The 27963-nt window shown below is 42.2% G+C and overlaps 2 protein-coding genes across 5 annotated transcripts in view; one reads left to right on the top strand and one right to left on the bottom strand.

Moving 5' to 3' along the window:
- LOC118430523 (serine/threonine-protein kinase mTOR-like) overlaps positions 1–27963 on the bottom strand; it is a 127877-nt gene that overhangs the window by 50050 nt on the left and 49864 nt on the right. The gene's annotated exons all lie outside the window — the stretch shown is intronic.
- LOC118430524 (putative leucine-rich repeat-containing protein DDB_G0290503) lies at positions 112–23902 on the top strand. 2 transcript variants are annotated; one of them, XM_035841439.1, is made up of 14 exons: positions 112–800; positions 9311–9801; positions 10361–10595; positions 10958–11104; positions 11268–11393; positions 11558–11734; positions 11870–11988; positions 12525–12776; positions 13053–14916; positions 15155–15309; positions 15620–16388; positions 16505–16800; positions 16982–17265; positions 21937–23902. In XM_035841439.1, the coding sequence occupies exons 1-14, from the start codon at positions 399–401 to the stop codon at positions 22641–22643; spliced, it is 6024 nt and encodes a 2007-aa protein (XP_035697332.1). In that variant the 5' UTR covers positions 112–398; the 3' UTR covers positions 22644–23902. The 2 variants fall into 2 exon arrangements, with proteins under 2 accessions (XP_035697332.1, XP_035697333.1); XM_035841440.1 differs by having other exon boundaries at positions 113–800; positions 10382–10595.

The following is a 27963-nucleotide window of genomic DNA, read 5'->3' as shown; positions in this document are numbered from 1 at the left end:
GGCACGGGAGTGAATTTACCCGTTTCATAACAAGTATCACCGGGCCTGCACGGGGGATCGGTCAGCCTCACGTGCACCGAAACATGCCCGACCCGGGTCGCCACTGCGCAGGGCATCCTTGAACACCCGCTCGAGGCAAATCCCCCGCGGTGCCATTCACTCATCAGTCCCATTCCCTCTCGCCTTCTGACAGTGGTGTAGGGGATTGCAGGAGGAGTTTGTCAGCACAGCAGAGGAGCTGAACCTATTCCGTACTTCACTGGACGATCGGGCAATTACGAAAAAATGCAGCGTAGGTCCCCTCGCGTGGCCTCATTTAATTGAGACCATAGACGCGCGGGCCTAGTCGACTAGCGAGCAGTTGCCCTAACCCATGTGTTTCCATTTACTAGATGTAAATGCAAGGAAAAATGGCCAAGCCAAGAGTCGTCCTCGCCTCTTTGGCTCTCTTTCAAGCCGTTTTGCTTACTTTTCCTTGGACAACTCTCCAGGACGTGGAGGTGGAAACACGGAAAGATGTGGCATGGACAAAGGAGGAGAAAGCAGTGTTGGAACATGAGGTGGAACTACGGAAAGCGGAGCAGAGTGCGGGTGAAGCGGTGACGGACCAGGGCCTCGGCTCCGCCTGGGACACGACCGACTGGTCTGTCGATGAGGGAGACGGGCACGCTCATGTCATGAACTGGTTCGAGTGTAACCGGACAATCCTTGCCCTACAGGAGAAAATGGACGTACAGGATAAAGAACTGGCCAAGTACGCCAAGATGGTAGCCTCACTGCTTTCCAAGGCTTCCGACCAGGTGGGAACCCAGTGGTCATACGTACCCCATGTTTGTTTACTCCCCCTTTCCAAGAGTTAGCGATAAGAGGGCCTCCTACTATCCCCTTAAACGTCGGGTATGATGATATCAAGTGTTAACAACACAGTGTAAGGAATTAAAGGGTAGATACACCATAGTATTGTTTTTTGCGGTATGGGTTTGGGCCAGTTAGCATGGCACACTTGGACATTGTTCAAATCGTCTAGTCGGGATGGCCGGGCGGCGTTAAACGGAATGGTGGGGGGAACCACTTGTCACTGGACGGGAGGGCATGTGTTGAACCCGGTAAGGTTTGCCACATTATGAGAGGCAGGTTGTTATACGCTACATCACTATATAATACGCTGACGAAAATGAAGACCTAGTTTGTTTAACTGAAAGCGATTCGTAATTCGGAACTTGACAAGTAATTATTAAATGTTGGAACCTATAACAACACGTAACAACAGAAACCAGACGAAATCCCGCCGATATCCTGGCAGAATTCCAAGGAAAGCTTAGAGAAAAATATGACAAAGATTAAGTTGAACTTCTCCCTCTTCAAGTAGGGAGGAAGTACTTGTATAACCGCAGAAATGGCTTTACGTAAGGTCGCGACCTTTAGGACTGTTTTCTGCAGATGTTCAAAATGATGGATTCATGCACCCCCCTCCCCTCTTCATTTTGCTGATCATTTACTTTCAAACGCATTCTTTTTTCCCCAACATCTTGAACAAATCAAATCAAATCCTGGAAACCCTCTTCAGTGCATGTACCTAATCCGTTTCTTCCTATAAAGCAGTCTTGTCTAACAAGAAACAAATTTACGGCAAGGTTGTGTTGGGCATCATCATCGTTGAGAGCACCTTTAGGCATAAGATATGGTGAAAGCATAGTAAGGAGCCATGACCATGAACTTCTTACACCCCAGGGAAGACGGATTCGGTCCGGAAATCCAGCTTATCGCGATTATTTTGCTCTCATCTTATATTCAAGAGGCCAAATCAATAGAGCAATTTTTCTTCTTGTCCAAATGGACAAGCATTTTGATTTTTGAGGCAAACGAAAAACAGTACTCAACAGAATTCAATAACTAAAAATTTGTAAAATGTAGATATCCAACGAACTGGAAAATAGTTCTTAGTCTTTGATAGCCGCTAGGTATCCAGTGAACTGTTCCGTGTCAGCCAGCCATTTTGTCGGACTAGCCCAGCTTTAGGTAAATGTGATTCGCTGTCAGAAAACAAATTCCGTATGCTGCTGCCACTTTGGGCAGTATCTGGCACTGGCCCCTTGGCCTTATCGGAGTATCTGCTGGAAAATGCTGCCATACTTTGCACAACGGTCAGCCCGTCTGTAATTTGTGTTGCTGGGAATATTCCCGAGCCAGACATAGTTCTCTCCGCTGTGTGTCGCATACAACCTCTCAGAGTCGTAAATTAGGGACTTTCTACGCAGAAATTCATTACCCTCAACTCCGAAATAACAACAGGGGGTGGTTTGACTCTGCAACTGTTCTCTTTAATTATAGCAAATCATTGGAAACTTTACCTCCCTTGCCTAAGAAATGTTCCATGTAACATGTTAGCTACGACAGATGTACTTCTAAGTTCTTGGAAAATTTGTTGTGGCTAGAACACATTAACCACGTGCTCCAATATAATAGTGAGTTATTTGTGAGGTACTTGAGCAAGTGTTTTCTGTCTGTTCGCGGGCGGTGGGTGCACAACTGTCCTCGCCTTATCAAACTGATTACGTTCGGTGCGCCTGACCTGACGTTCTCTCATCGCGCCGTGTTTCCCTCATTCAGGGGTACGGACAACTATGCTTCTCACTCAATCTTTCTGAAAAGCGGAAATTAGATAATAAACTGCCAATTGAATATAGGTGCTTGAAGGATAGTTGATAATCTACACGGAGTCTTAGTAAATATGTCTAAGTCCGTTTTGTAAACATCGTAGCCAAACGTAGAATGCCCTACGGACCGCAGTGGATAATCCCAAACGTAGCCACGACAAAATGCGGATGTCTACGATTGGTAAATATTTATTCCAGAGACATGCCCCTCCCAAGATAGTTTTATGAACCGTCCCCGACCCATTCTTGCCTCCTTGAAGGGTAGGAGGGCCTTCCGTCCCTGTGGCGGATCTGCAATAGACCAATTCAAATGCGGAGATGACAAATAGTGACCCTTTCGTGCTCTTGTTTCCCATACCACCCGGGTCTAGGCACTGGCCTCTTTCTAATATTTTCATTGGGATGAATGTCATCGAAAGACAACCCTTATGTAAATAAAAACAAGAACACGATCTGTACGTAGCAGGAAGTTTCAGACGAAAAACATTCCCAATGGCTTGGAAGTTCGCGGGACCTTGCACAAAGCATTGATTGATTTACAGCCTTGGGTTCAGAGATGAAAATCCCGAATAACATAGAAAAATAAGACGCCCCTCCGAGGTCTCTAAAAAACCCTATGGCGCATCGAATCAGGGAATTCTGCAAGGCGAAATTTTTCAGGTCTCCCCCTCAGCGGGGTGTGACTTTCGGCTGACGGCGGCTTGCCGTTTTCGTCAGCTTCAAGACACTGTTGTCTCCTATAACAAGCAAAAGCTGCACGACCTGTCACTTACAAAGGGCGATGGGTTACAGGCGATTGAAAATAGGCTATTTTTGACATCATACCGTAGATAGGTTTTCTTTAAGATTGCTATCTTCTTGCGACTTACTCTAATCTCGCTCTCATATGTAAATAGATTTAAGTTTTGTCAACAGATCTAATTATAAGACGGCAGCCCACGTTGCAGTTGTTTCATAACAGCATTCCGCGCTTAAAGCACATAGTATCTACCCAATGTAACCACACAAGCATGTAAACATGGTAAACAAGACCTCTCCACACCATCAGTCACCCTGTAGGTTCTCTCCACCCATTTACGGATGTGAGGGAGGAAGGGAAAGTGCACCCGGACGTAGAAGCCGAAATCTCCGCCGTTCCAGAAATTCCTGATAAGCTCTGGCCTTAGTGTTGATGGCGTATGTCTGAACCCATTTCTAGTCTGTCACTAATTTGGTTCGGTAACTACCTGTGGTTAACTGCTAACAAGATCATGCCAAAAAATCAACTCCCTCTCCTTCCATCTCAGAACGCCCGTTGTGAGTGCATGACATGAAAGTCGGTTCCCTGCCAAGTGGTTAGTCTGGCCGTTCTAAACAGCAGAGTATAACCAACGCAATGTACGTGCTGTCCCACATTTTACGACAGGAAGCGGCCATTATCACCCTCTTAAGCACAGGCCTGGTTTCTGATTAAGCTGGTGCGGTTAATCCGTCCCACCCAAGTCCAAGCTCTCCTACCCTCCACAGTCTGGTCCCTACTCTCGCTAACCCCTCGTTTGAAAACGACTCCGCACTCTGGGTATAAGATATCCACGCCTATCATCGCGGTAGAAATTCCGAACGTACTAAACCCCTATGTTTGGAAAAGTGTGCTACATCCAAGACCACTTGTATCAACTGAATCTGTATCTGGTTCAACACATGTGACCGGGGATAAAGAAGGCTTGCTCTTCGCTGCAACTGATATGATAAAATTGGCTGCCTCGGCCCGAACTGTGGCTGCGTATTGTCATCGCCTGGCCGTTGACCAAGTAGATCTAGTATCGCGAAATCTTGTTTCCTTCCTTATCACAAAGTTCTCACATTATTTTAGCATTTTTTGTGTGATTTCCATTGAACTTTAAAGATTATGATATCCGGCTATTATGCTTGCGGGCAAAGTTCGGCAGCACAATTCAGTAACACTGCGGTTGCCTAAAGTCTGACCTATTTCTTGTGCAAGCCTGCCGCAAAGCCGCAAAGTAGACCAAAACAGGAAATCAGTTCCGCCCATTCTCATCACAGCCCGGAGACGGGGCCATGGCTGGAGTAACGACGGGGTCAACGTATTGTAGCAATTGTGTTGACGTTTGTTCTGCACGCGTGTTCAGTGGGTCCCGGCAAATGCCAGAAATCTTTCAAGAGGTGTCAGGGTTTCGTAGTTTTTTGCCAAATAATGGAATTCCACGAATACCAACATTCCATGAAACTACTAGTAATCTCTCATTGCCGTCGACATTGACCCCTAACCTGACAAATCCAGACCTAGCTTATCTGTTAGCACATGAGTGGAGAAGAATCAATTTGTCTACATCGTCACGTCGTGCCGTAAACGATATAACAGACTCCATACTCTACCTGCAGCAAATAGGTCTGGATATTGGAAGAGAGAGAGATAAACTGTTAACATGTTTACGGTGAAAAGCTTGCGTTTTCTTTCATCAGCAAGAGCCCGACTTGTGACGCTTATCACCAACGACAGGTGACAAGAAACGTAAAGTTAACAGCCTGGCAAACTTAATAGAGTGTGCTATGGACGTTATCCGTATAATCCGTGTTTAACAGGCGGTAAATGACTGTCGGAAACCACCGACTAACTAGTGGTTGTGCCCACAACGAAACACAAGAATGTCTCACACTTGGTATTGTATAAAGCACATGTCTAAAGAATGTAGTGGAAGTAAGTTCCTACTGTGCCTTTTTCCAGTACACTTTACAGAAATTACCGTTAAAGTCGGGCGGCGTGTTTGATACCCGTTTCGAACTTTCTCGTAAAGTTCCTGGACCAGAAAGTTTCAGATTTAACAAGAAGTAACGACTAGAAGTGTGAGAACAAGCGAGACACAAACGGCGGGACTTTAAAGGTGACGATTTTTCCCTGGCCGTGACACCAGGCAGCAATGAATGAAAGTCAAAGGCATTGTAATGTCAATATTTAAGATTCGATCATTTTATCTTTCCTTGTCAGTCCCACACGTGCGCGTCTGCGCCCCAGGGAATCGCCCATGTGAGGACACGTAGAAGTTTCGATTTCCATAATCGAATGATAATCAAAATCCGTGGTGAAACCATATCTGACGTAAAATTAATTGTTCTAGTCTAGACTTCATACAAACTCCAGACACATTTGCAAGGTTCCTCACAGGTGACGAAACGACTACATTCATAAATGAAAGTGTTTAGGCTCATCTATCATACTATGAATTTAAGATAGTTGCGACCATCAGAATTTTCAGGCGATATTACAACTATGTTTAAATCGCCATTTTATGAGACTAGCGTGATCAGAATCAGAATGAAGCTTTATGGACCATTTAACGATTTGAGTTCCAGTATGTGGGACGCTGTCCTGGTATCACTCGGAAAGAGACTGTCTGGGATGATTATGAAGGAGAGAGAACAGACAAAAAGTACAAAGAGTGCTGTTAAACAAACGAATTTCGTTGAAGAGGCACACCGAGTCCAGTATCTTAACAATTAACACAAAAGATTATCATCTTCATGAAAAAACATTATCTTCGCATTTGGAACAATTCTATGATGACATTGGTCATTCGAAAGTTCGTACACCATTCAAAAACAAATTATCTATGATTACCAAAACCTGTCCCTAACGATGCTACACAATGGGAGAGATACAATTACACGAATTTACACGACTTTACCGACCGCAGCATACTTGAAACATCGCCAGGAGTGCAATTTTCGTTGCGACGGTTCGTTCAAAGAAAACATGTTCTCTTGGAATCTAAAAATTACGAGTACTTTGACATTTTGTTGCTTGTGCCAAAGTTTTGGTTTTGTTACTGAGCATGTTTCAGGGGAGACCCACAATGCAGAGATGAAAGAACAATCACTCAAGCACTTTAAAAACCAACAATTATGTTGACAAGATTTACTGCGCAAACCTGAAGTCGGTGCCATCTGAAGCTGCTACAGGTCCAAAGTTGAACGAAATATGGCGCCACATTTATGGACATGCTGTGCTATTCAAAGAAGAAAAACAAGCAATATGTTTTCCAGAAGAATATTTGAATAGATACTGTTCCATACTCGTAATTGTTTTTCAAAACATTTTTTTCGCAGTGAATTTCCTTTCGTGAATATGTACGTGGTATGTCACAAAGTTACAAATTGATACATTCTTGGCAACTATGAAATTGTTCCCTTGCTAGTTGAAAAGCACCAGACTTCTCTGTGCGACCCTTGTTCGTTCGTAATCTGTCATTTGATGAGACAACGCATTTCCTGACAGGGCAAACTATACCCCCTTGGCAAGCCTGTGCGAGTCCGTGTTTGTGGGTCCCATACTGAAGACCAGCAAGGCTTGGCACCATTTTTCTAACCACGGGAGTTGACCTTGATTGTTTGCGCTAACAATCACCTATGTCTCCTACACTGCCACCCACTTCGGTCGACACAAGTACGAGGCTTGCAGTTACTCTGTAATTGGTTTAATAAATGGGACAGCGTGATAGACAGGCACTTCAGCCAACTTGTCAACTTCAAACACCGACAATGCTTAATGGCTTGGGCAAAAGTCCAATTGCCAAATCTCATGGCCGCTAGAGCGGAAGCAAAGATTTGGGAGTTGAGGTGTTGCATTGGTTTCCAACACAACGACAGCTTCACGGTTACAGATGTAGGCGATATCACAAATCCCCACAAACCTACGAGTTTCCGTTCAACCAGATGTCCTGAGTTTTCCCTCTTTACCGAAGACTCATGACAATTGGATTGTAACGACTTTTACCAAAACAAGCCCCAGGTCTTCGAAACCTATCTGTAACAATATAAGGCAAGAAAATACAGGATGTCAGTATCATTCCCCAGACGTTTTCATGGAAAATCTATTCAGTGTGATGTTGGAAAATGAAATGTAAATTTCCTTGTGTACACTACACCACAATCGTGTGAATCTTGTTTTTCCTGCTTTGAGACTGTGACACACCCATGTTTCTCATGTTTGTACGAGCGAAAAAGCCCAGGGCGCATTTTTTGAGAAACCTCAATACCGATTCCATGATTAGACGTCTATCATTCTCGGCACATATGCTCCTCATTGCGATAGGACAGGCTTATAACGTCTTACACAATCGCAGTAATAAACCATGCAGGTGTGGCGCGGTCTCGAGATAGCTGGCCCCACCAAAGTTCACGAAGCCAGACGAACTTTTGTTTAACGAGGCTCCTCCCGCCAAATGACGGGATGTTTTTCGGCCTTCCCGACAAGGCCGGGTGCAAGGAAATGTCAGACTGTTGACAGGCTAAGGAATAAAAGTTCGAAATTGCAATTATGAGCGCGTCGGTCACGTTGAACTTTGGACACACCCTGCCGAAACCCCTGGCCTTTTCCACAACCTTTTGTCCGCTTAACATCAGGTTTCAATAACCCCACACCATCAACAGACTCCAGTCGGGAAACCCTAGCCAAGTTCACTGACAACAGTCATCTGTATTAATGACCTTAATCTTGAAGTCAACCTAAACATTGATTAGCTCAAATGAAGACCAGATTGCGATATGCACAAGCATAAAATGCCGAGAGCAGATATAATATGACACCGACAGTTGACAATACGGAAAATTGTGTGTCAAGAAAAGTCCTCAGTGTCGCAATGCGTTTGGCACCGTGACAGTGTAATCACAAGTAATGAATGACACGAAGACTACCCCTTACGGTACAACTACATCTATCAGTTACATAAGTCAACAACAACGTGGTTACAGCCTAATGTGAGACGGTGTCACACCACATGTAACAACCTACACTCTAACCAAGAAAGGCTAAGGACCCCAGCATGTTGCTCCACAAGGGGCGACGTTCATATATTTATCTTCAAAGCGTACTTGTCATAATTTGCGTTGTTCTGGACCTTTCCCTAATTAGAGCGGTATGCCTTACATCATGTCAGCTATCTACCTGGTGGGACACGATACACGATCCTGTGACAAGAAAACGTGCCACAACAGGCTACCATGCTAAGAAAACAAATACTGAGGAACAGAGACATTCCAAGAAGAGAACGCTAAGCAACTGGCCTCAACACCAGGCAACCGAGTGGAAGCGGTGAACCGCCGTCAGTAACCCCCAGACTCATAAATCTACACCTCAGACTTATACTTAATTGACCGACGCCCCCTTAAGAGCTACCAAGCATTTAACATTGTCAGGCTGGATGGGGACCAGATTGACCTATGGAATCTTTATGACCTTTGAAAGTACGTTGAAGTTTCAGATACCACAAGGTTATGGGAATTAGAGGAAAGTTGACAAGTTAGTGGTCTCTGTGTGAATCAACGCGCCTTAGAAGCTAATACAACGATAAACATAGGATCTTCACTTTGCTCGCGCAAGCTTTCATCTCTCAAGAAGGATTGGTTGTAAAATCCACCTGCTGGGAGCAACAAAGGCTCGTTTCAGATGAAACAATACACACATGAATATCAAAGCAAGAAATATGCTTTCTTTCTAATTGAACGTAAGAAGGTGGATCAGACTTGTACAGTGGCCCATCAAAGGTGAATGAAGTCCAGACACCACATGTAATACTCCAGTAATGCAAAGTCATAGTACTGTATTCTGTTAAGCTGTGCAGATAGACAAGTCTGATATATGTAATTTTTCACTGCAGGATGTCGAGATTGACTTTCATAATAAGACAATCAGCTCACTGATGGAGAAAAACAAGGAGCAGACAACCCTGCTAGACAGATGCACCACTTCTATGACTGTCTACGAAAGGGAGAATGTCCAACAGAAAGACATACTGGAGAGCAAGAACACCAAGATCAGGGAGCTGCTGAAGAGGAACGCTGAGCAGGCAGAACTGATCCAGCAGTACAACACCAAGATCGCCCACCTGAAGTTCAAGACCAGTGAGCAAGAGGAAATGTCTCATGGTCTGATGATGAAGGATGAGGCCACTGATGCACTCCTCGGTCAGTTCAGGGACAAGTTGGCTGATGTTGACCTGACATATGGGGAGTTGAAGGGGATGATACAGGAACAGGAGAGGATTAACCAAGCCCAAGCTGACACCATCAAGAAGCATGACCAGGCTCTACTTCAGTTCAACATCAAGAAAAGCCAGCAGGATATCCTCCTTGACCGCAAATTTGCAAGGTAGGATGATAAGATATAAGGAGTGGGAAAGGGAACAAATTCAAGACATGGCACTTGCATGAGAAGTTGAGAAACGGTTGGTGACCTGAATGACGATTGACGGCAATGAGATACCTAAAGACACCAATTAGAAACTGAAAGATACAGGACAAAAGGACGAAGATTGACGTCTGGTTGGAGTTTCACAAAGATGTCACCTCTGTTCTGTGGTTCTGTGTATTCAATTTGCTTTGCTCTATACTATTTTGATAAACATTATAGTCAAACATTGCTTTTATTGGGTGAATTAAGATTGTGGGTAAACTACCAAACCTCACTGCCACAAACTAACCTATGTTCTGATGTGTCATCTTTGTGACAATCATCTCTCCAATTACCATCAGTCTCAAATTTTGATGTCTTTCTTAAAATTCCCCCAACTTTCTGGCTTTTGTGCCTCTCCTTACAACATTCAATCGTTTCTCCACTCCACAAGTTTATTACCACCCGCACTGATTACAATGAGAACCTGTATTAACTTCTTTATATTCCTCTCCCTCTCTCTCTTTTTGTCCACCTGGTATGGCATGTTATCGCGAAGGTTGGAGAGATCGTTTGCTGGCAAGATGGAGACGGTTGAGCAGAAGCTGACCAAGTCGGAGGAAGCTGTCAACGAGTACAAGACAATGATCCAACAGATGGCTGAAAAGGGCAATGAGATGGCTCGTCGCATCTCTCAGTTGCAGCAAACGATCAGCGACAAAAATGAGATGGTGGAACGTCTCCAAGTCAGACTGGATCAAGTGGAAACTAAGGTAGGCTGGGTTGAAAGCTATACTGTAAATGCATTTAAGTTTGCGGGAATTTAATTTTGCAGTAGCGGGAAAAAGGAATGTTCGTTGTGGTTTAAAGTTTGTGGTAGCACCATGCAATGTAGTCTCTTCACTCACTCACTCACACTCACTTACTTACTTACTCCGGCAAGCTCGCTCGGAGTCTCTTACTGCCATGGAAAAATGTTCACGGTGGTTTTAAGTTCGCAGTGAAGTGGCCACCGCATGTCTCCATCTTGTCACCTAATTTTTACCACTGGTATTACATGTACTATTATGATGATAATATCATCACTTAAGAAGATGGTAGAAGTGATATAATTTTTTCTCAAACATCCTTGCAGGTTAGTCGTCATGACGATACGCTGGATGAGTACGACAGCCAGATATCAATCCTTAACAGCCGTCGCTACAGCCTTTCTGACTCAGAAGATAAGAAGGATGTCACAGATGAGACCTTTGTTGTCAGTGGCAGTAACGGACTTGTCAAGGTGAGCCAATCATGTGATTTTGATGTCTGATTGCAGTCTCTTTGTTGAGTGTTTTGTTTGTGTCAATATGATGTGAAGAAACCTTGTCACGAATTTGAATTTTGAACCAGCCCTTTGTACTTCAAGGTTATGCCTTCTTTTGATATGTAATCTACAAATGCAGGAGCTTGAGGAAAAGCTGTTGTCCCAGTCATCTACTGTGAGCGAGGTCAAGAACAAGCTAAAGCAGCTTGAAAGGAAGTCTTCTGATGTGGATACAGCCATACAGAGGCACAGCACCAGACTACAGGTGAAAAAAGATTCTGATTTTTTAAATCAAAAAGTCAGTCCAATACAAACTAGTGAAAATCCATAGAGATAAGAGTTTTCCATGTTCATAGGCCTGTACACTGTAACCAGTGGTATGCAAAAAAACTTTAGTTACCAATGGGACCTCTTCCTTTCCAACAACAGGACGTTGAGCGAAAGAATGACGACCAAGAAGCTGAACTAAACCAGCACAAGATCAGCATCAACAACATGGAGCAGAAGAACACTGTGCAAGACACCATCATCAACCAGTACAACTCTATGATTTCTCAGTTCGTTGGGAAGAGCAACGACTTGGAGAACGTCCTCAACAGAGCCAAGGTCAATCTAAAATGACTATATTAGCCTGATTGAATTCCATCTAGCCCTGATTTTTTTTCCATCAGGTAGTAGAGAATATTGTGAAGTCAGCATACATCTTTAATCATATGTATTTGTGACATTGATCTGTTGTAGGACTCCCTGTCACGTCTGGACCAAAAGAGCAGCGAGCACAGCAACTCCATCAACCAGCACAGCCAGAAACTGCAGCAGCATGAGCAGCAGCTGCGCCGACACACCAACGATGTCAACAGGTCAGAAAACATCTTTCTCCTTTATCATGGAAGCTCATCTGTGTTGATAAAGCCAAACTTTCGTCCAACACAAAAGTACACACAGATCAAATTTTCAACGACCACTGTTGCCTTCTTCAGGATCGATACTGATGACCTATCACTTCAGAATGTAAACTCAAGATACACATGATCTTATTAACATGTGATTTTCTGACACTGGCACATTTGACCAATTGCTGACAAAACTTATACGCAAGATAACGTGTCTGCAACTCTCACGAGTTTACATTCTGAAGTGATTGGTCATCAGTATTGATCCTGAAGAAGGCAACAGTGGTCATTGAAATTTTGATCTTTATGAACTTCTGTCTTGGAAGACAGTTTAGCTTTGTACTATCTTTCTTCTTGTAGTATCAGAAAGGAGAACAGCAATCATCCAATTTGGGATGCTAGAGAGAAAAAGAATGTCACTTTTCCCTCCTATATTCATTGAGAACTAACAGACACAAGAGCCAAATATTGGTATCATTGTATACTTATATCTACCTTTTCAGGGTCAACTCCACCATTTCCTTGGTGCGCCAGAAGAACATCGATCAGGACCAGTCCTTCACCCAGCACCAGACCCGCATGACTGAGATGCAGCAGAAGATCAACGAGCTCACCTACTACACCAACCAGTACAACTCCAGTATCTTCTACCTGCGCGAGAAGACTAACAAGCAGGACTACATCGCCAACGAACTCAACATCACCATCCTGCAGGTCAAGCTGAAGGGCCAGCAGCAGGACATCTACATGAACAGGTATGTGGATAAGTAAACCTGAGTCCATTGGTCCAGTGGAAAGCTGTTTTTAGAATCTGATGGACAGTAATTAATAAGCTGCCATGTGAATCATGTCAATGACATTATAGATATGTAGGGGTTTATCAATCTAAAGATTATGATGCTCTTGCAGAATGTGTAATTAATAAGGTGCCATGTGAGTCAACATAAAAGTTATATATGTGTGGGATGTTTATCAATCTAACCATCATGATGCTAGTGTGGATGCTAATAACTTGTTTCCCTCCTGTGCAGACATACTGAGCAAATTTCCCAGCTCCAGTCCAAGGCTGGTGATGCAGAGAGCACACTGAACAGGCAAAAGTCACAAGTGCAGCAGCTTATGGACTTCAGGACCAACAGCAACGAGCAATTCAGCCAGCTCAGTCGCAAGCTGAATGAAGAAGAGTCCAGGAACAACCGACAGGAGGCACTCCTGGAGGACCATGAAAGAAAGTTGAGGAAGGTCGACCAGAGAACAAATGAGCTAACAGTTCTTCAGAAGCAGTTGAGAGCAAAGCAGTCGAAACATGAGCAAAAGTTAGATGAACATGGGGTTGCACTGAACCTGTTGAACACCAAGACCGCACAAAATGAGCAAAAGAACCAAGACCAAGACACCAAGTTAGAAGAACACACCAATCACCTCAAGCAGCTGGATGACGTCACCAACGAGCAAGGTCAAATGATCTTACAGCAGGTGCCTAAAACCAACCAGTTGGAACAGGTCAACTCGAAGCAAGAAACATTGCTGCTAGAGCATGCTGAGAAGTTAGACCAGATTCTGAACCAACATGCAACAACTTTGTCCGAACATGGACAAAAGAACAAGGAACAAGATGAGGTTCTGAATCAGCATCTTAACAGACTAAGTGAACTGGAAAAATCTTCCAACGAGCACACTAAAGATTTGAGGGACAATAGGGTAAGTATTGATAGAGTTCAGAAGTCTGCCCGACAACTTGGTGACACCACGACAAAGCACCAAGGACTGCTGGAAGACCTTGAGAAGCGTGGGGAAGAGCACAACAACATCTTGAGTCAACACAAGGTGAAAATAACTCAGCTTGAGAAGACAGACAACCAGCAGGATAAGAAGCTGGGGCAGCAGCTCCAGGTGATCGAGCAACAGCAGCTGAAAAATGAGCGTCATGACATCATGCTTAACTGGCACTATGGCAACATCTCCCTCATCAACGACACAAACAACCGCCAGAGGAATCAGATCAGGCAGCTGCAGTCTGAGGTCGATCAAGTTGCTGGCAGGGCGCAAAATTTGGAGAACAGTACGTACCACCTTGCACTTGATGTCAGCGCTTTGAAAAGAATGGATACCATACATGAAGACAGTTTACAGAGCCATGAGGTGCGTCTGATAGAAGTTACAGAGAAGAACGCACAGCAGGACAGGCTTTATGAAAGGAAGATAAACCGACTAGAGGAAACGAGTGACGAACAAGAACAGAGATACAGGCAGAAGATATCTCAGCTGGTAGAGAAGAACAACCAACAAGACAAGATCCTGGAGAGACAAAGCAGAGGAATTTCGAGTGTGGAACAAAGAAATATCATGCAGCAGAACAGTCTTAACCTTCACAATGCTACAATCAATCGCATCCTGAAGCTTGGCAACAAACGTGACGAAAGTATCCTTCACCAAAATGTGACACTTAGAACACTGGAGGAAGAAGACAAGAAACAAGCGCAAAATCTGCAACGTATTGAAAACACGATTGGTCAAATACAAGACATGGATGCTCAGCAAGATGTAAAGCTCAACAGTCACACCAATGAGATCGCTCGTATAGATGAGCGCAACAGTGCCCAAGACACTATGTTGGAAAAACACACAAATGACATTTCTGAACAGGCTGAACTCAACAATGAACAAAGGGAAGTCATCATCACCCATGATTCCAAACTTTCTCAGCATACCACAACTGGCAGTAAGCAAGAGAAGCAACTGGGTGATTACCGCAGAGACCTACAACGTCTGCAGCGAAAGAATGCAGAGCAGGACAAGCGCATCACTCAACAGAGGCAGCTGTTCTCTAGGCAGGAGAGGAAGGTCAGGCAGCAGGACAGGATGATCAGTAGTCATGAGAACAAAATACTCCAGGTAACTTTAGTTCTTATTTTGTATCTGGTCTAATATATTTACCTTTAAACAGCAACAGATGAATTATGTACGATTTCCTGTATTTAAGTTAACAATTACACATTACTTGCTTCTGTTGATTTCAGGTCATCTTCTGCTTCCCAAAATATCGTGGCTGCCTGTAGATTGTGTCTACTAGACTAGTACAAAGTGCTACGACATTAGTTGTAATAAGGAATTGCAATGGATGTTGTTTCAGATCAACATCAAAAACAGCCAACAGGACATCTTCTACAGCCAACAGGAGCAAGAAAATCACTTCCAGAGCCGCATCTTGGAAACCCACAATGACACGCTCCAATCCATTAATGAGTGGAATGACCATCAGGATGAACTGCTGCGAGATCATAATAGGTGGGTTAAATGAGGAGTGGTCTAAAGCCAACAATTGAACAATCTAAAATGCATTACTTTTCTTCTCTGAAGTTTTCCATTTAATTCACAGGCAAGTACACACACCGTTAGGGTAGTGAGCTCACTGTCACAAAACGTTTTTCATGAAATTATGCAGATTGTTATGTTTGATGGTCAATTTGGAGTTTGATGATAACCTGGTCACCATCCAATATCTTGCTGTTGGCCATGTCTAAGAGCAGGCCTGTTAGTAATTAGATGGTATGTTTCCCTGTTTCCCTGTTTCTTCATATTTTCTGACCGCATACAGAACCATAGTGTCAACGTCCTTGAAGAACATTGCCCAGGACAAGCTGCTGACGAGGCACATCCAGAAGATCATCCAGCATGAGCAGCAGAACAGCCGTCAGGAGAACATGCTCAGCGACCATGACAACAAGATCACAGTCATCAAGCGGGAGAATGTTGAACAGGGGCGTCTCCTTGGAAGACATAATGCAGAGATAGGAAGAATGGAGTCAAGGACAGATCAGCACGGCACCATGCTGAAGGACCATGACAGCTCCATCAAGGAAGACAAGAAGATGATCTCCAAGCACGAGAACATGATCGGGGAGCATGAGAAGAAGCTGCTCAGGACAGAGAGATCAATGGGAGTGCAAGGAGACTTGCTGCTCCAAGTCAATGGTACTATCAACAGCCTACAAGACAAGAATTACCAACAGGACAGTGTTCTTTACAACCATGAAAGGGTCATCACAGATGTCAAAGAGAACTCTGACAAACAGAAGACAACAATCCGTGACTTCGAGGGCAGGCTGCAGGATCAAGAGAGAGACGTGGGGAAGAATTCTGAAGCTCTAAACAAGGTCAACTCCCGCATCCTTCAGTTCAACCTGCAGAACAGTCAGCAAGACATCGTGCTCAACCAACATGACATCAAGATTGTTGGAGAGGGTGAAAGGAATGATGCCCAAGATAAGGCTCTTCAACGTCACGATGACATGCTCCAGAAACAGGAGGAAATGATGCAGGCCATTCGGCTGAAAGATTCACAGCAAGACGGCAATTTGAATACGGTGAGTAAGAGTTACATGTAGAATTCATTTCTACTACAGTACTTGTTGGTAGCTGTTACCAAGACATCTCAACAATGAAAGTTTCAGTTTCTGATTATTCCCTCTTTATTCTTCAGTACACGTCTCGACTCTCAATGCTGCAGCGAGAGAAGAACGAACATGCCATCTTCTTGGGTCAGTTCAAGACCAAGATGAAGGAGCTTCAGCAGATGACCTCTGATCAGGGTGTGCAGATGGACGAGTACAAGGACAAAGTCGGACAGCTGGAGGATATGCAGAAGACAACACTGAAGGACCACGATGACAGGATCAAAGTGGTTTCGAAGAGAGCAGCAACAATCAAGGATAGGGTTGATGATCTTGACAAGAGGACATATGAAAAGGATATGAAACATGACATCTTTTTGGACAAGTAAGTGTGACAAGAATCACTTCTTTACTTTGTTAATACATCTATACATTGCACAACATGAACAAATAATGCTGTCATAGATATGTCCTAATCCAGCACTTGTGATGATGAGTGACATTAAAGGTGGGTTTTACCGATGAAGCACCTGTATTACTCCCCAATATCTTCCTGTCATTTACAGCTACAGCAAGAAGATAAACAGTGTCCACGAGAAGACCAAGCAACTGGAGAGGATGGAAAAGAAGTCCGAAGTCTTCATCAACCATCATCATCAGATGCTGTCGGAGCTTATAGATAAGTCTGTGGAGCTGACAAACAAGACTGTGGACCATGATGGACAAATTGCCTACAACCAGATGAAGACCAACCAGCATGACAAGACTCTTGGTCTCCACGGCAGTCAGATTACCAGAATAAGGGATCGGCTGGAGAATGCCACCCTGGACTTTGACATTAAGTACACAGGTCAGAACACAACATTTCCACGGAACATGACATTTCCTGTGAACACAACATTACTGCCAGTACCATAACTAATTCAACCACTGCTGCTAGCTTCCTGCCCTGTGATGTCCCAGCTTAAACAAAGTCCTTGTAAAAACTGACAACCCTGAACCTCTAACAATATCAATGTATTGAGGAACAACTCCTAACAGCTTTAATGAATGGTACTTGTCCAGGATGCTGTAATGCTGTACAGCAAAGTTCTGTGTACCAACATTGTTGTGGCAACTTAACACAAAGTGCTGCTGACATGTATGGCAAATGCTCAACAAGTTCACTACCACCCCCTGCTGATATTGCTTCCTTTTATACGCTAATGATTAATAATGCCTCCATGTGCTTCAATGCTGGTAACTAATGTGTAATGTCCTGCCAGTCCACATGAGCTTAAGCTACTGACTTTGCAGTAATGTTTCTATAGATATACTGTATTTGTTATCAACTTTAGTCAAGAGTACCTGCACTTCTTTTTGTACCATGTCAAATGTTTGCATGTCACTGTAAACATCACTGGTGTATGAGAGAAGAATGGATGTTGTTCTCTTTTTCATTAAAGCATTTGAAGACATCTATAGCTTTAGCTTTGTGTCTTTGCTATAGCTCAGCTCTTGTCACAAAGCCTAGCTACTTGTCTTCACTGCATTCAGATAGGTACTGATGGAAACGTTTATAGCTTAGAAAGGTAGGAACCCTAGGTTAACATGTCATCTTAAGACAGGCCTTTGTCAGGCTATGTAAGAAACATATAAAAGGAGTTAGGAATACACTTGCATGTATCTTTAGAAATCAGTGAAACTTAACTTATTTCATTATTATCTATAGTCATTCTTGAGTAATGACATATTTATTTTATCATTTTATGTACTATTACTCACTAATGAGCTTTGTTTCTCCTTGATTTGCAATTTTTTAATTAAAGTAGGTGTGAACTAGGTGTAAAAAATATACTTTTAGTTCTGTCAATAGTGTGAAGGTTGAATAAGTTCACATACATGAATATTGTCAGAATAATTCTCGAAAACAAGTAGATAAAGCCACCTTTCATGTCCGTTCAAACAAGTCTTTTATGTCATCTCATCTTCCTCTGTATTCTTTCTTTAAGTTTGGGATCGTTTTACATAATTTCTGAATTAGTGAATTCATCTAGTTCAACTTTGATTCTGCAATAGAGGTTGTGAAATAATTTGGATCACTTGTGTGTCAAGAATGATTTTGAAAGATTCTTCTTAGTTTAGAAAAAGTCTTGCATGCAAACAAGCACAGCAGTCTCAAGAATAAGATACTTTACAGTTACTTGGATTGGAAGTACTGTAACTCACATCAGCAAAGTTAACTCAAGTCAGCCCAGAGCAGTCTGAAATCCCTAAAGATGTGGATGTTTACCGTGCCAGCTATAGCCTTTGACTTTCTGAGACCGATAAGTGATTGTGAGTGTCTTTTCTAAAATCAGGGGCAGATGCAGTGACATTGGTGTGACTTTGCAGTTGAACTTGCTCTTTCAAGTTCAAGGTCATATTGCAGATAGGATCCAAACTGATGTAAAAAAGCTGTGGTTCTTCTGCTGTAATTCAGACCACCAACTAGAGTAAATGATCATTCATCCCTTCAATAATCCAAAGACAGACAAGCCTGCTAAACAGTCTCAGTCATTAGTTGTGTGTCGCTGAGATGCACTAAGGTCTTGTTCCAAAATAGTATGAAATATAGCAGCAAATAGTTAGAGATGTCGTGAAATACAAAATCAATGCATTTACAAAGTTTGTCGATAACCATGTACAGATACATTGCTAAGGAAACCAGTAATAATTCTTGTGAAGTTCATTGTCACAGGGAACATTCCAGATGTCTGTTGCAGATGGATTTCATTAGCCAGTCTACTGCTCCAAGCAGATGAGGGAGACACTGTCTTCTTGAAGATGAAGAGGGCACATCCTTCAACAAAAATAAAACTGTTCCGCTGATCCTAAATGTATATATTCCATTTAAACTGTGGACATCGTATTTGAAAGTTATCTTTTAATTTACTACCTGGGTGCAAAGGTGATGCTGTCATGTACCCAGGGGGTCAACAACAACCTTGGAACTCACAGCAAACAGGGAAAACATCTGTGTATCAAATTCTTAAACATCGGCATCTATTACCCAATGTGAACCTCTGTAGAAAAACAGTGATATACTTTATACAACATTTTAAAAGAGCAAAGTACATTGAGGAGAGCAGATGCAGCACACGTAGCCAGTAGTGACATTGGATCACCTGGATTATCCACAGACAAGAAAGAAAATATCCACTGAATGTCTCCTACTGTGAGACCCTTCAGGAAGTCATCCATCTGCAATCTTGAGCTTAATGTGTTTCAGGTTAGAAGCTGGTAAACACACAGGTCAAGTCTTCTCTGGTCATCTGCTACCTGTGTCCACCAGACCCTTTTTAGGGGAATTAGGCCTGAAAAGCACATGCCTCTGGGTGTCTGGGAGTAGTTATGGGCTTAGGAATGCCAAGGACCCCAGACATCACTAATCTCAAAAACATACTGGGCAGCTGGCCCAAGGGGTTTAATGTTTGCTTTCAGTCCTCTGTGGAATAAAAATACACAATCTGCAAAGACAACAATATATGAATATTCAGTTGTTATCTTTCCAAACACTGTAATATGGCCAGTAAGTAAACAGCAATCCTGTGTGATACAGCAGATGCTGTCTCGTTTTACTACCAAGATTTGTCCGCAATACTCTGAAAGTGAATGTAAAACAAGATGTAATAACAATACCCTAAAAGTGTGGTTATAAAATTACCCGTTGTTCTCTTACCCATTGTTCTCAGTATAAGAAACCTACATGTGGATAATCCCCCATCATACATTTTATAATTCTAAGGAGGTTCTTCTTTGTCATCACTGAAGAAGAAGGAAGGAGGATAGCATCTTTCTCTTCCATCCCTAACAACACACATCCTTTCAAGGGGTCAACTGGATGCCAACATAAGCAAAGCATTACTCACTGCACCCAGGGCTGATTCATCATACCACAGAGGAAAACCTACAAGTGGTTCTTGCTATGCGAATTTGATTGAGATACCAGACTTTCTCATTAAAACAATTATGTTGACAAGGTCCATCAACATTTTTTGTAGGCTGATTTTATCTTTTTGTACCTGCAAGACAAAGAAAAGAAAATATAGATTCGTCTCATTATTGGGCACTCACTGTCTTGAGTATTAAACAGACAAATGCCTATTTTGTATAACAACATCTTGAGGTGAATAAGCGGTCATGAGTTTATTAAACCACAAGCAGTACATCAACTAGACCTTTCAGGAAGCTGTCATGGGTCACGAATTACAAGGAAAATCATCAAAGCATCCAAGGGTAGTAAAAACCCTCCTAAATCTCTCAGCCATCAGTACTGTTACAAATTGTTTCCACAGTTTGTTATCTCGTCATGCTTGAGTTGGAAGCCTTTCTCAGTGCAAGAATCACCATTTCCAGACCCTTTTGTTGTGGCTCTCATCATCCAAAGTGTAAACAGTTTCGAACCTTTTTAATCCCGGTGGCATCTTAACTTCCTGAGATCTCCTAAACAACCAAAAGGCAATGGGGCAAGAATGTTTTTAAGACAGGTTGACCTGCCCACATCTCCAGCGGTTCCCTTTAAAGCCTGCATTAAAAACACAGTGATGGGCACCTGTGGTCATCTTAAGTTCAGGTTCAAGTCCCCCAGACTAACTACTGGCTTCAAAGGCCACACTTTAGGGATAAAGGGACCCACAATCACACTAGTACTTTGTGTAAATGGGTAGTCTCTATACAAAAGGGTGATAAATCACTACCAGTTAAAATGCAGTTCTGTTAGCACCTGCCATTATCATTTCCCATTCAAATCCCTAGGGAATTCAAGCCCTTGACTCTACTGGGTATTAAAACAAATTTCACACATCTGACTGCTTTTATCAGCATCCATCAAAATGCAAATGACCTCCTCCTCCCCTTTGGTTAAACCATCACAAAGGCCTGCTGAGAGTCCAACAGAAGTGCAAACCCATCAAAGAGCTCTGTGAAAGCGACAGTCAATGTCCTGTTTGTCCTTTAAACACTAAGGTCAGCCCCTGGGTTAACTCATTCTCCTGCAGACCTTCTTGTTCTGCCCACATGTCCAAAACATCCCCAACTTTCCTGGGAGATGGAATGTTCATGTTTAAGGACACAGTGGGGGGCTGGAGATAAGAGTATTCTTTGTAAGCTTTATGTAAAATAGTCTGATGATTAGACCTGCTTGTTTGACCTACTTATCAACAGACTTTACTTCTGTTCTGACTGATGCCTTTCCTTCACACTGTGTTACCCATCTGTGTTCTCTTTGTTCCACCTTCTAGTGTTTCTAACACATGACTTTGCTCCACATGACTTTGCTCCACATGACATAATTGAAGTTCAGACTGAAGCTCTTTTCTCAGGATTGACATAGGGTATAGGTTACACCTTTATCAAGATTAGATTAGCATTCAGATCAGATATGACTTGTAGATATCATAAACTGTTATACATACAAATATTGTGATTTTTAACCATACCTCAATTACCCAACAGGAGTTTGTTCAGTTAACCAATTTACCATGGTTTTGCCTTACTACAGATCGAGTTCAGGACTGCTCAGACCTGTACAAAAGGGGCTATGTCCTCAGCACGGAGTACACAATCCCTGGCTATAAAGATGCTTACTTCAACGTACAATCCATGAAAGCCTTCTGCGATATGACCAATGATGGAGGTGGCTGGACTGTAATCCAACGTCGTGCGGACGGCTCCGTGGATTTCAATCGCGACTGGAGAGCGTACAGGGACGGTTTCGGTGATATAAAGGGAGAGTACTGGTTAGGAAACGGTCATGTCTACCGCCTCACCAACCAGCGCGTCTACAAACTGCGAATCGTCATGACCGACTGGGCAGGAGAGGAAAGATTCTTAGAGTACCAAACCTTCCGAATTGAAGATGAGAAGGACTCCTTCCGTGCGCGCATCGGCCAAGCGATCTCCAACGTTGTTCCTTCCGGTCATTTCATCATGCCAAATGAAGAGTTCACAACAAAGGACGTTGACCACGATTCGTACAGTGGAAACTGCGCCGATTCTCACTCGGGCGGCGGATGGTACACCAACTGTGGCGTCTCCGGCAATGTCAATGGCAGGTATTACAGACCAGGGGAAGTGAACACGATAAATGCAGCCACTGGAATTTTCTGGTACCACTGGCATGGCATGCAATATTCCATGAAGAGTGCAGTGATGAAGATCCGACCTGCGGACTTTGAGTGGGAGATGGCAACAAACCATGAAAACTAAGTGAAAAGGAATTGTAGCAATTTTAGTATAAAAGATAGATACATGTATCTTTAAGTACAATTATCAAAATTTGTGGAAGTAAAGGTAGAAATAGGTAGAATTCTGATGTTACATGTATGATTTTGTGCACATCCAACTTCTTGCCCGTATTTAAGCACCAACTACCTGTACAGTGATTTGGGGGCTTGAGTCATACATATACCTTGTGTCAGGACATTGATCGTCAACGTTGTGGCAAATCTTAGATTGGTTAGCCTTCTCTGTAAGATTCAAGATCACTCTAGAAAGGCACAGGCACTGACTTCCTGTTTAGACTAGTCTGAATGTCAGATGTCATCTTTTTAGTCCTTTACACTGATTGACTGGCCTGGGTTCCATCCTAGCAGGTTTCCCCGGGGCTCCCATATTCCCCCCTTACTAATTAGATAGTAAGGGGGGTGTATGGGAGCCCAGATAAACTAAATAGGATAGAACCCAGACTACTAATCAACAGGCAAAAGTCACAAAATTGGTACAATGTTGACAGGAGACATCCAAAACATGACTCAAGTCCTAACTTGAATTAGGACGTGGCGAAAGTCACGACATGAGGACAAAACTTTAATTACAGCTTTATATGGACAAAAAGTTTCAAGGAATCAAGGTTCTACTGTACATAGGAAGGTCCTACAATTGTGCCCCAATGTCATGAGAGATCTGTAAAGTTCCTTTAGATTTCATTTTTTGGATAACATACTAAATTGGGGGACGTTCTGGTCGTTAACTAGTCAAAGTATGCAAGAAAGAAGATTTTTAACACATTCTGGAAAATGTGAACTTCAATTTTGCAGATTAGTCAGGGAGTCAATAATGTTTGGTATTAGTTTTACCATTGTCCTGTGGCATAGCAATGTATTAGTATCGCTTTTACTATTACAAAACATAGTTTAGTCTGCTCTTAAATTACTTGTACCCAATCTAAAAAGAAATATATATAGCAGCTGAATTCGAACTACCTAGAAATAAGTACTGTGTAAGCTCTCTGCATACCTCTTTATAGAAATCACTAAGTTTCATAGTACTAATTCTTGATTGTGGAAGTTGAAATGGAAAGGTAACTAGTTAATGTCTGAAATAAAGTTAGCCTGATTGGACAATTGAGAAATGTGGAACCAGTGTCGGCAAGGAGGCAGGGTTATGTTGCCTTGTATATTTGCCCTATGAATGGCCTGTAATCTGAAAAATTCACATTAATAAATATTAGACAACCATGTTGGAAAGGGAGGTTGTGGTCATTGAGAATGACAAATTAAGAGGAATGGTTTAATACGGGTGGTGTTGAAGCTTCTTGTTAGAATTCCTGAGCCAAGAAGGTACTAGAAAGAAGGACATATCTTCGACACATGTAATGACAGAGCCTCAGTCCGCATTCTTTGTGAGACCAATTCCAGCTGTGTTCCCACATTAGGAAGGGGTGGACTTCAGTGATAATGGTTCAGAAATGCAAAGGCTAGGATAAACCTTTCTCATTAGCGTCTTACTCTGCTGCATGTTGTCTGACTCTGAAAGGAGAAGTATTTGGCCATCTTCCAGCGTAACAGTGGGGGCAGCCTTAGTGAGATGTCCAAAGCACAATTGAGTGAGACCAGCTTTAGAAATCCTCTGAACCAGACAAGTGTCAGACTGAAAAGTAAGGATCGTTAAGGGATCTGTAAATCATCCTTAGTGAAGGGAGTGTCTGAGGGTCGCTTGGCACGACAGCTAACTTTTAGTTTTGTATGCAGGATGAGTTGATTTCAGTTGTAATTAAGGAATGTCCAGTGTACTAATTTTTATACCTACAGCCTCATTATACCTCATTGTACTTACTCTGGTGGATAAACCACTTTTTGGTCTACTTCAAATTGTCTACTCTTTTTGTCAACCCTGCTTCCTTGTAAAGGTGATGCAATTGAAGTGATAACAAAATGATTATCCTTATCTCTACTTTATGGTCCTAAGTCGTAGTTTTAGCACCAGTCTTGTATTCAAGCAGTTTTATGGCCTGGTGACCAAAGTTGTAAATTTATAGACTGAAGTACACAAGGAGGATCGCAAAAGGGTAAAATTGTTATCTAACAAGATGAGGTACTTAATACTACCAGTAAAAGTGACCCTGTCAGGCAATAGACATTCACTTAAAATGTTGTGCCAAAGCATCATAACACACTTACATGTAGCTGACAGTTGTATAATGTATTCTATCAAGATGACTACATGCGCTGGTACAGTATACAGTACTGTTATGTCAAACATTTATCATCTTACAAAAAGACACAAGCTACCTAGTCAATCAGGTAATTGAAGAGAAAGGTAAAAAAAAAAGTAGCAAGTAAATTGGAGTCAGATGTAATACTGGTGCTACCTACAATGGTGCTACACTGCAGTTTTATACTCTTATCATCTTTAGAGGTACAACATTGGATCTGTTTAAATCCATTGTTTGTAAGATAGATAAGCAGTGGTCAACAGTAATACTTCATTATTAACATTATAAGTATTACATGTAGCCTTCTGATCGATTTGTTAAAAAGTGCAAAAATCCTTAAAGAGTTTTGTTGAATTTATAGGAAGTTAAGAGATATGTCCCTTCATCTTCTGATTATAAAGAAGATGGCTTTCAGAATGTGGAAAATGGTCACAATAAAGATTTGTATATATATATACATGTACATGTACATGTTTGTCTTTTGTATGAGTGGGTGTGTGTGGTTGTATTTAGCCTGGCTATAGACTTAGAACTAAAACCAGAATCAGTAAATATTGTTAACCTCTCTATAGTCCTCCCCCCTTTGTTTAATGACACCTAGTTGACAAGTGTGTTTCACTTCAATATACAAGACAGAGTCCAAGTATGCATGCTCTCTAAGTCAGTTCTAGAAACTTTTAGAAAGGAAGGAATGCATCTGCAGGGTAGAAGAACTCACATGTACACTATACATTTATAGAGTGCAAGATTTCCAAAAATTTCCTGGCAAATTTACTCAAGAATGTTGACAGAGGAAACATCCCATTTCACCTCTAAGAAAAGTTCAATGCAATTTGAGGACAAGGAAAAATGACACCTGCAATGCTTTTACACAATCTTTGTAATCAGCCTGTATGCCTGCCCATTTCCATACAAAAATTCTAGAAAAGTGCGTGTCTTCCTCACACATCAGATCAAGGGCTCCTCTAGCCTGGGTGCCAGACTGTTTCTATGGCCTTAGTAACACGGGTAAAATCCTTGCCTCTATTGTGAACTAGCCTGGTATACATTTCTTTAGGGTAGCAAGTGTAGGGAGCCCCAGAAATTGGATGGCACCCAGGCTAATGGTGAACATGCCCCCAAACAGGCCCCCCCTGAGATACAAAATAGAAAAGTTCAATTGCAATTTGAGAACAAAGAAAAATGACACCTGCAATGCTTTAACAAAATCTTTGTAATCAGCCAATACATATGTACATTGTACATGTACCTCTGCCCTTTTCATGGCTGCAAAAATTTGAGAACCCTGGTCTTACCCCCTTAATTTAAAGGGTTCCTCTAGCCTGGAAGCCAGACTGTTTCCATGGCCTACACAGGCCAAATCCTTGTGTATGTCGACAACAGGCACCCTAAGATAGACCTGAGATATACATTGTTTATGTATATCTAAAACTATGATAGACATAATTGAGATCCAGGGGTCTGGCATCCAGGTTAGGGTTCCTCTATCATGTTAGCCTGGATACCAGACATAGGCTGAGTTAGGCTCAAAAATATCTCTAATTTTGAGATCAGGCTGAGGTCTAGTATCCAGGCTACTATCATGTCTACCGCCTAAGGAGACAGAGCTTCGAAAATTCCAAGATGCAAGTCCAGTAACATTTGGATAAACTACTAGTATACTACTTTAGATTGACATGCATGCTGATTCAAACTTAACAAATGTACTGATGAAGAATCTGATGAGTTACTATAACTGGCGTAACATGAAAGCTGCTATAGTACCAACTATTGTCTTCTGACCTCCATTCTAAAATCATTTTGTACTTCACATTTTTATAGTTTTACTCTGTTGCTGTGCCAGTGATGCTGTGCCAGTGCTGTGGTCAAGAATTTCTACAAAGAAATGACATATTTTTGTTTACACAGTATGATTCTTCTACCTTCAGTCCAAATTGACAGGTATAAAGATGCTAAATAAAACTATTAGCTCAAATCTTCAACTCATAAATCAGTCCAAGGTCCCACCCCTCCCTGCCCTCTCCATGCACCCTCCTTACCCGGTTTGATTAATCACATGCCACTAAATCATTCAAGTAATGAGACCAATATGCTCCTTATACAACAACAAGTCTTCCCCGTGTATTTCATAAACTTTCTCTTTAAAGCAAAGGAATTTTCGAAACAATCTTATGGATTTGTGTTCAGTAGGAAACATTTATTTTCTCCTATGGTAAATTATTATCAAATGACTGAGATGGATGTGTAGAACTTAACATCTTTTAAAACCTTAGGGTACACACATTCATTTAAGCTGATAAAAGCTCCTTGGTCTAAGCTTGGAAACGAAGAGAGAAAAAAAGCTAATTGACAAAGACTTTTTTAATACAAACTGTTACATTTATAGCATACACATATTCAGTTGACAGTAGAAACCAATCTTTCAATCAATCTTCGATTCAGAACTTATGGACTCTTCAGGCTATGTAAAATTAGCCTTGTATCCATCTGTTCAGCTTCCTGGTCCTCATCCTTCTAGTAGTTCTACCCTTTGCAATTTGCTAGATCCCAGTACTGCCATTCTACTCAATCCAGTTATTTAACGCTTGTGACCAGCAGACCATTGGTGTCTTCAAAGACTGTACATGACAGCTATTGTGTAAGTTCAGAATTCAAAGAATTCACTGTTTCTAATCTTCCATCCATCCCGAAATTAAAGGTCATCATTGTTGACCAAAGAGGTGATATTTCCCCACCAGAGGTTTCTCCACTTTCACCTTTTACTTTGCCATAAATCTCTGCCACTGACAGGCAGGCTATTCCAATGTCTCACAGATCATGGACCATTCCAAGCTCCCTATCAGCAACATAGCTTTCTTTTTTTCACATCTTTCACACAAAAATCTCTCTACCTCCCCTTTACTAGTTGTGGGGACATGTAATGTAGGAGTAAATACTTCCGGTTTAACTGAAGCTTCCTCAACAAAACACTTTCAATCTACATGTACTTGTACCCCTCCCTCTTGGACTAACAGAAATGGAACGGTCCTTAGTTACTGTAATACAGGGCAGCAGACCCCAGTCATCTGGCAGCCTGTCCCAATCCGTTCCCAG

The sequence above is a fragment of the Branchiostoma floridae genome, chromosome 14, assembly GCF_000003815.2.
Source record: "Branchiostoma floridae strain S238N-H82 chromosome 14, Bfl_VNyyK, whole genome shotgun sequence".
Taxonomy (NCBI): Eukaryota; Metazoa; Chordata; class Leptocardii; order Amphioxiformes; family Branchiostomatidae; genus Branchiostoma; species Branchiostoma floridae.
This window is presented reverse-complemented; position numbering and strand designations above follow the sequence as displayed.

Bases quoted from the DNA above. Each gene is read 5' to 3' on its own strand.
- LOC118430524 (XM_035841439.1), top strand. From the start codon at position 399: ATGCAAGGAAAAATGGCCAAGCCAAGAGTCGTCCTCGCCTCTTTGGCT. The intron at 11,989-12,524 runs GTCAGAAAACAT...CTACCTTTTCAG, and splicing joins CACACCAACGATGTCAACAG to GGTCAACTCCACCATTTCCT. The intron at 14,917-15,154 runs GTAACTTTAGTT...ATGTTGTTTCAG, and splicing joins ATGAGAACAAAATACTCCAG to ATCAACATCAAAAACAGCCA.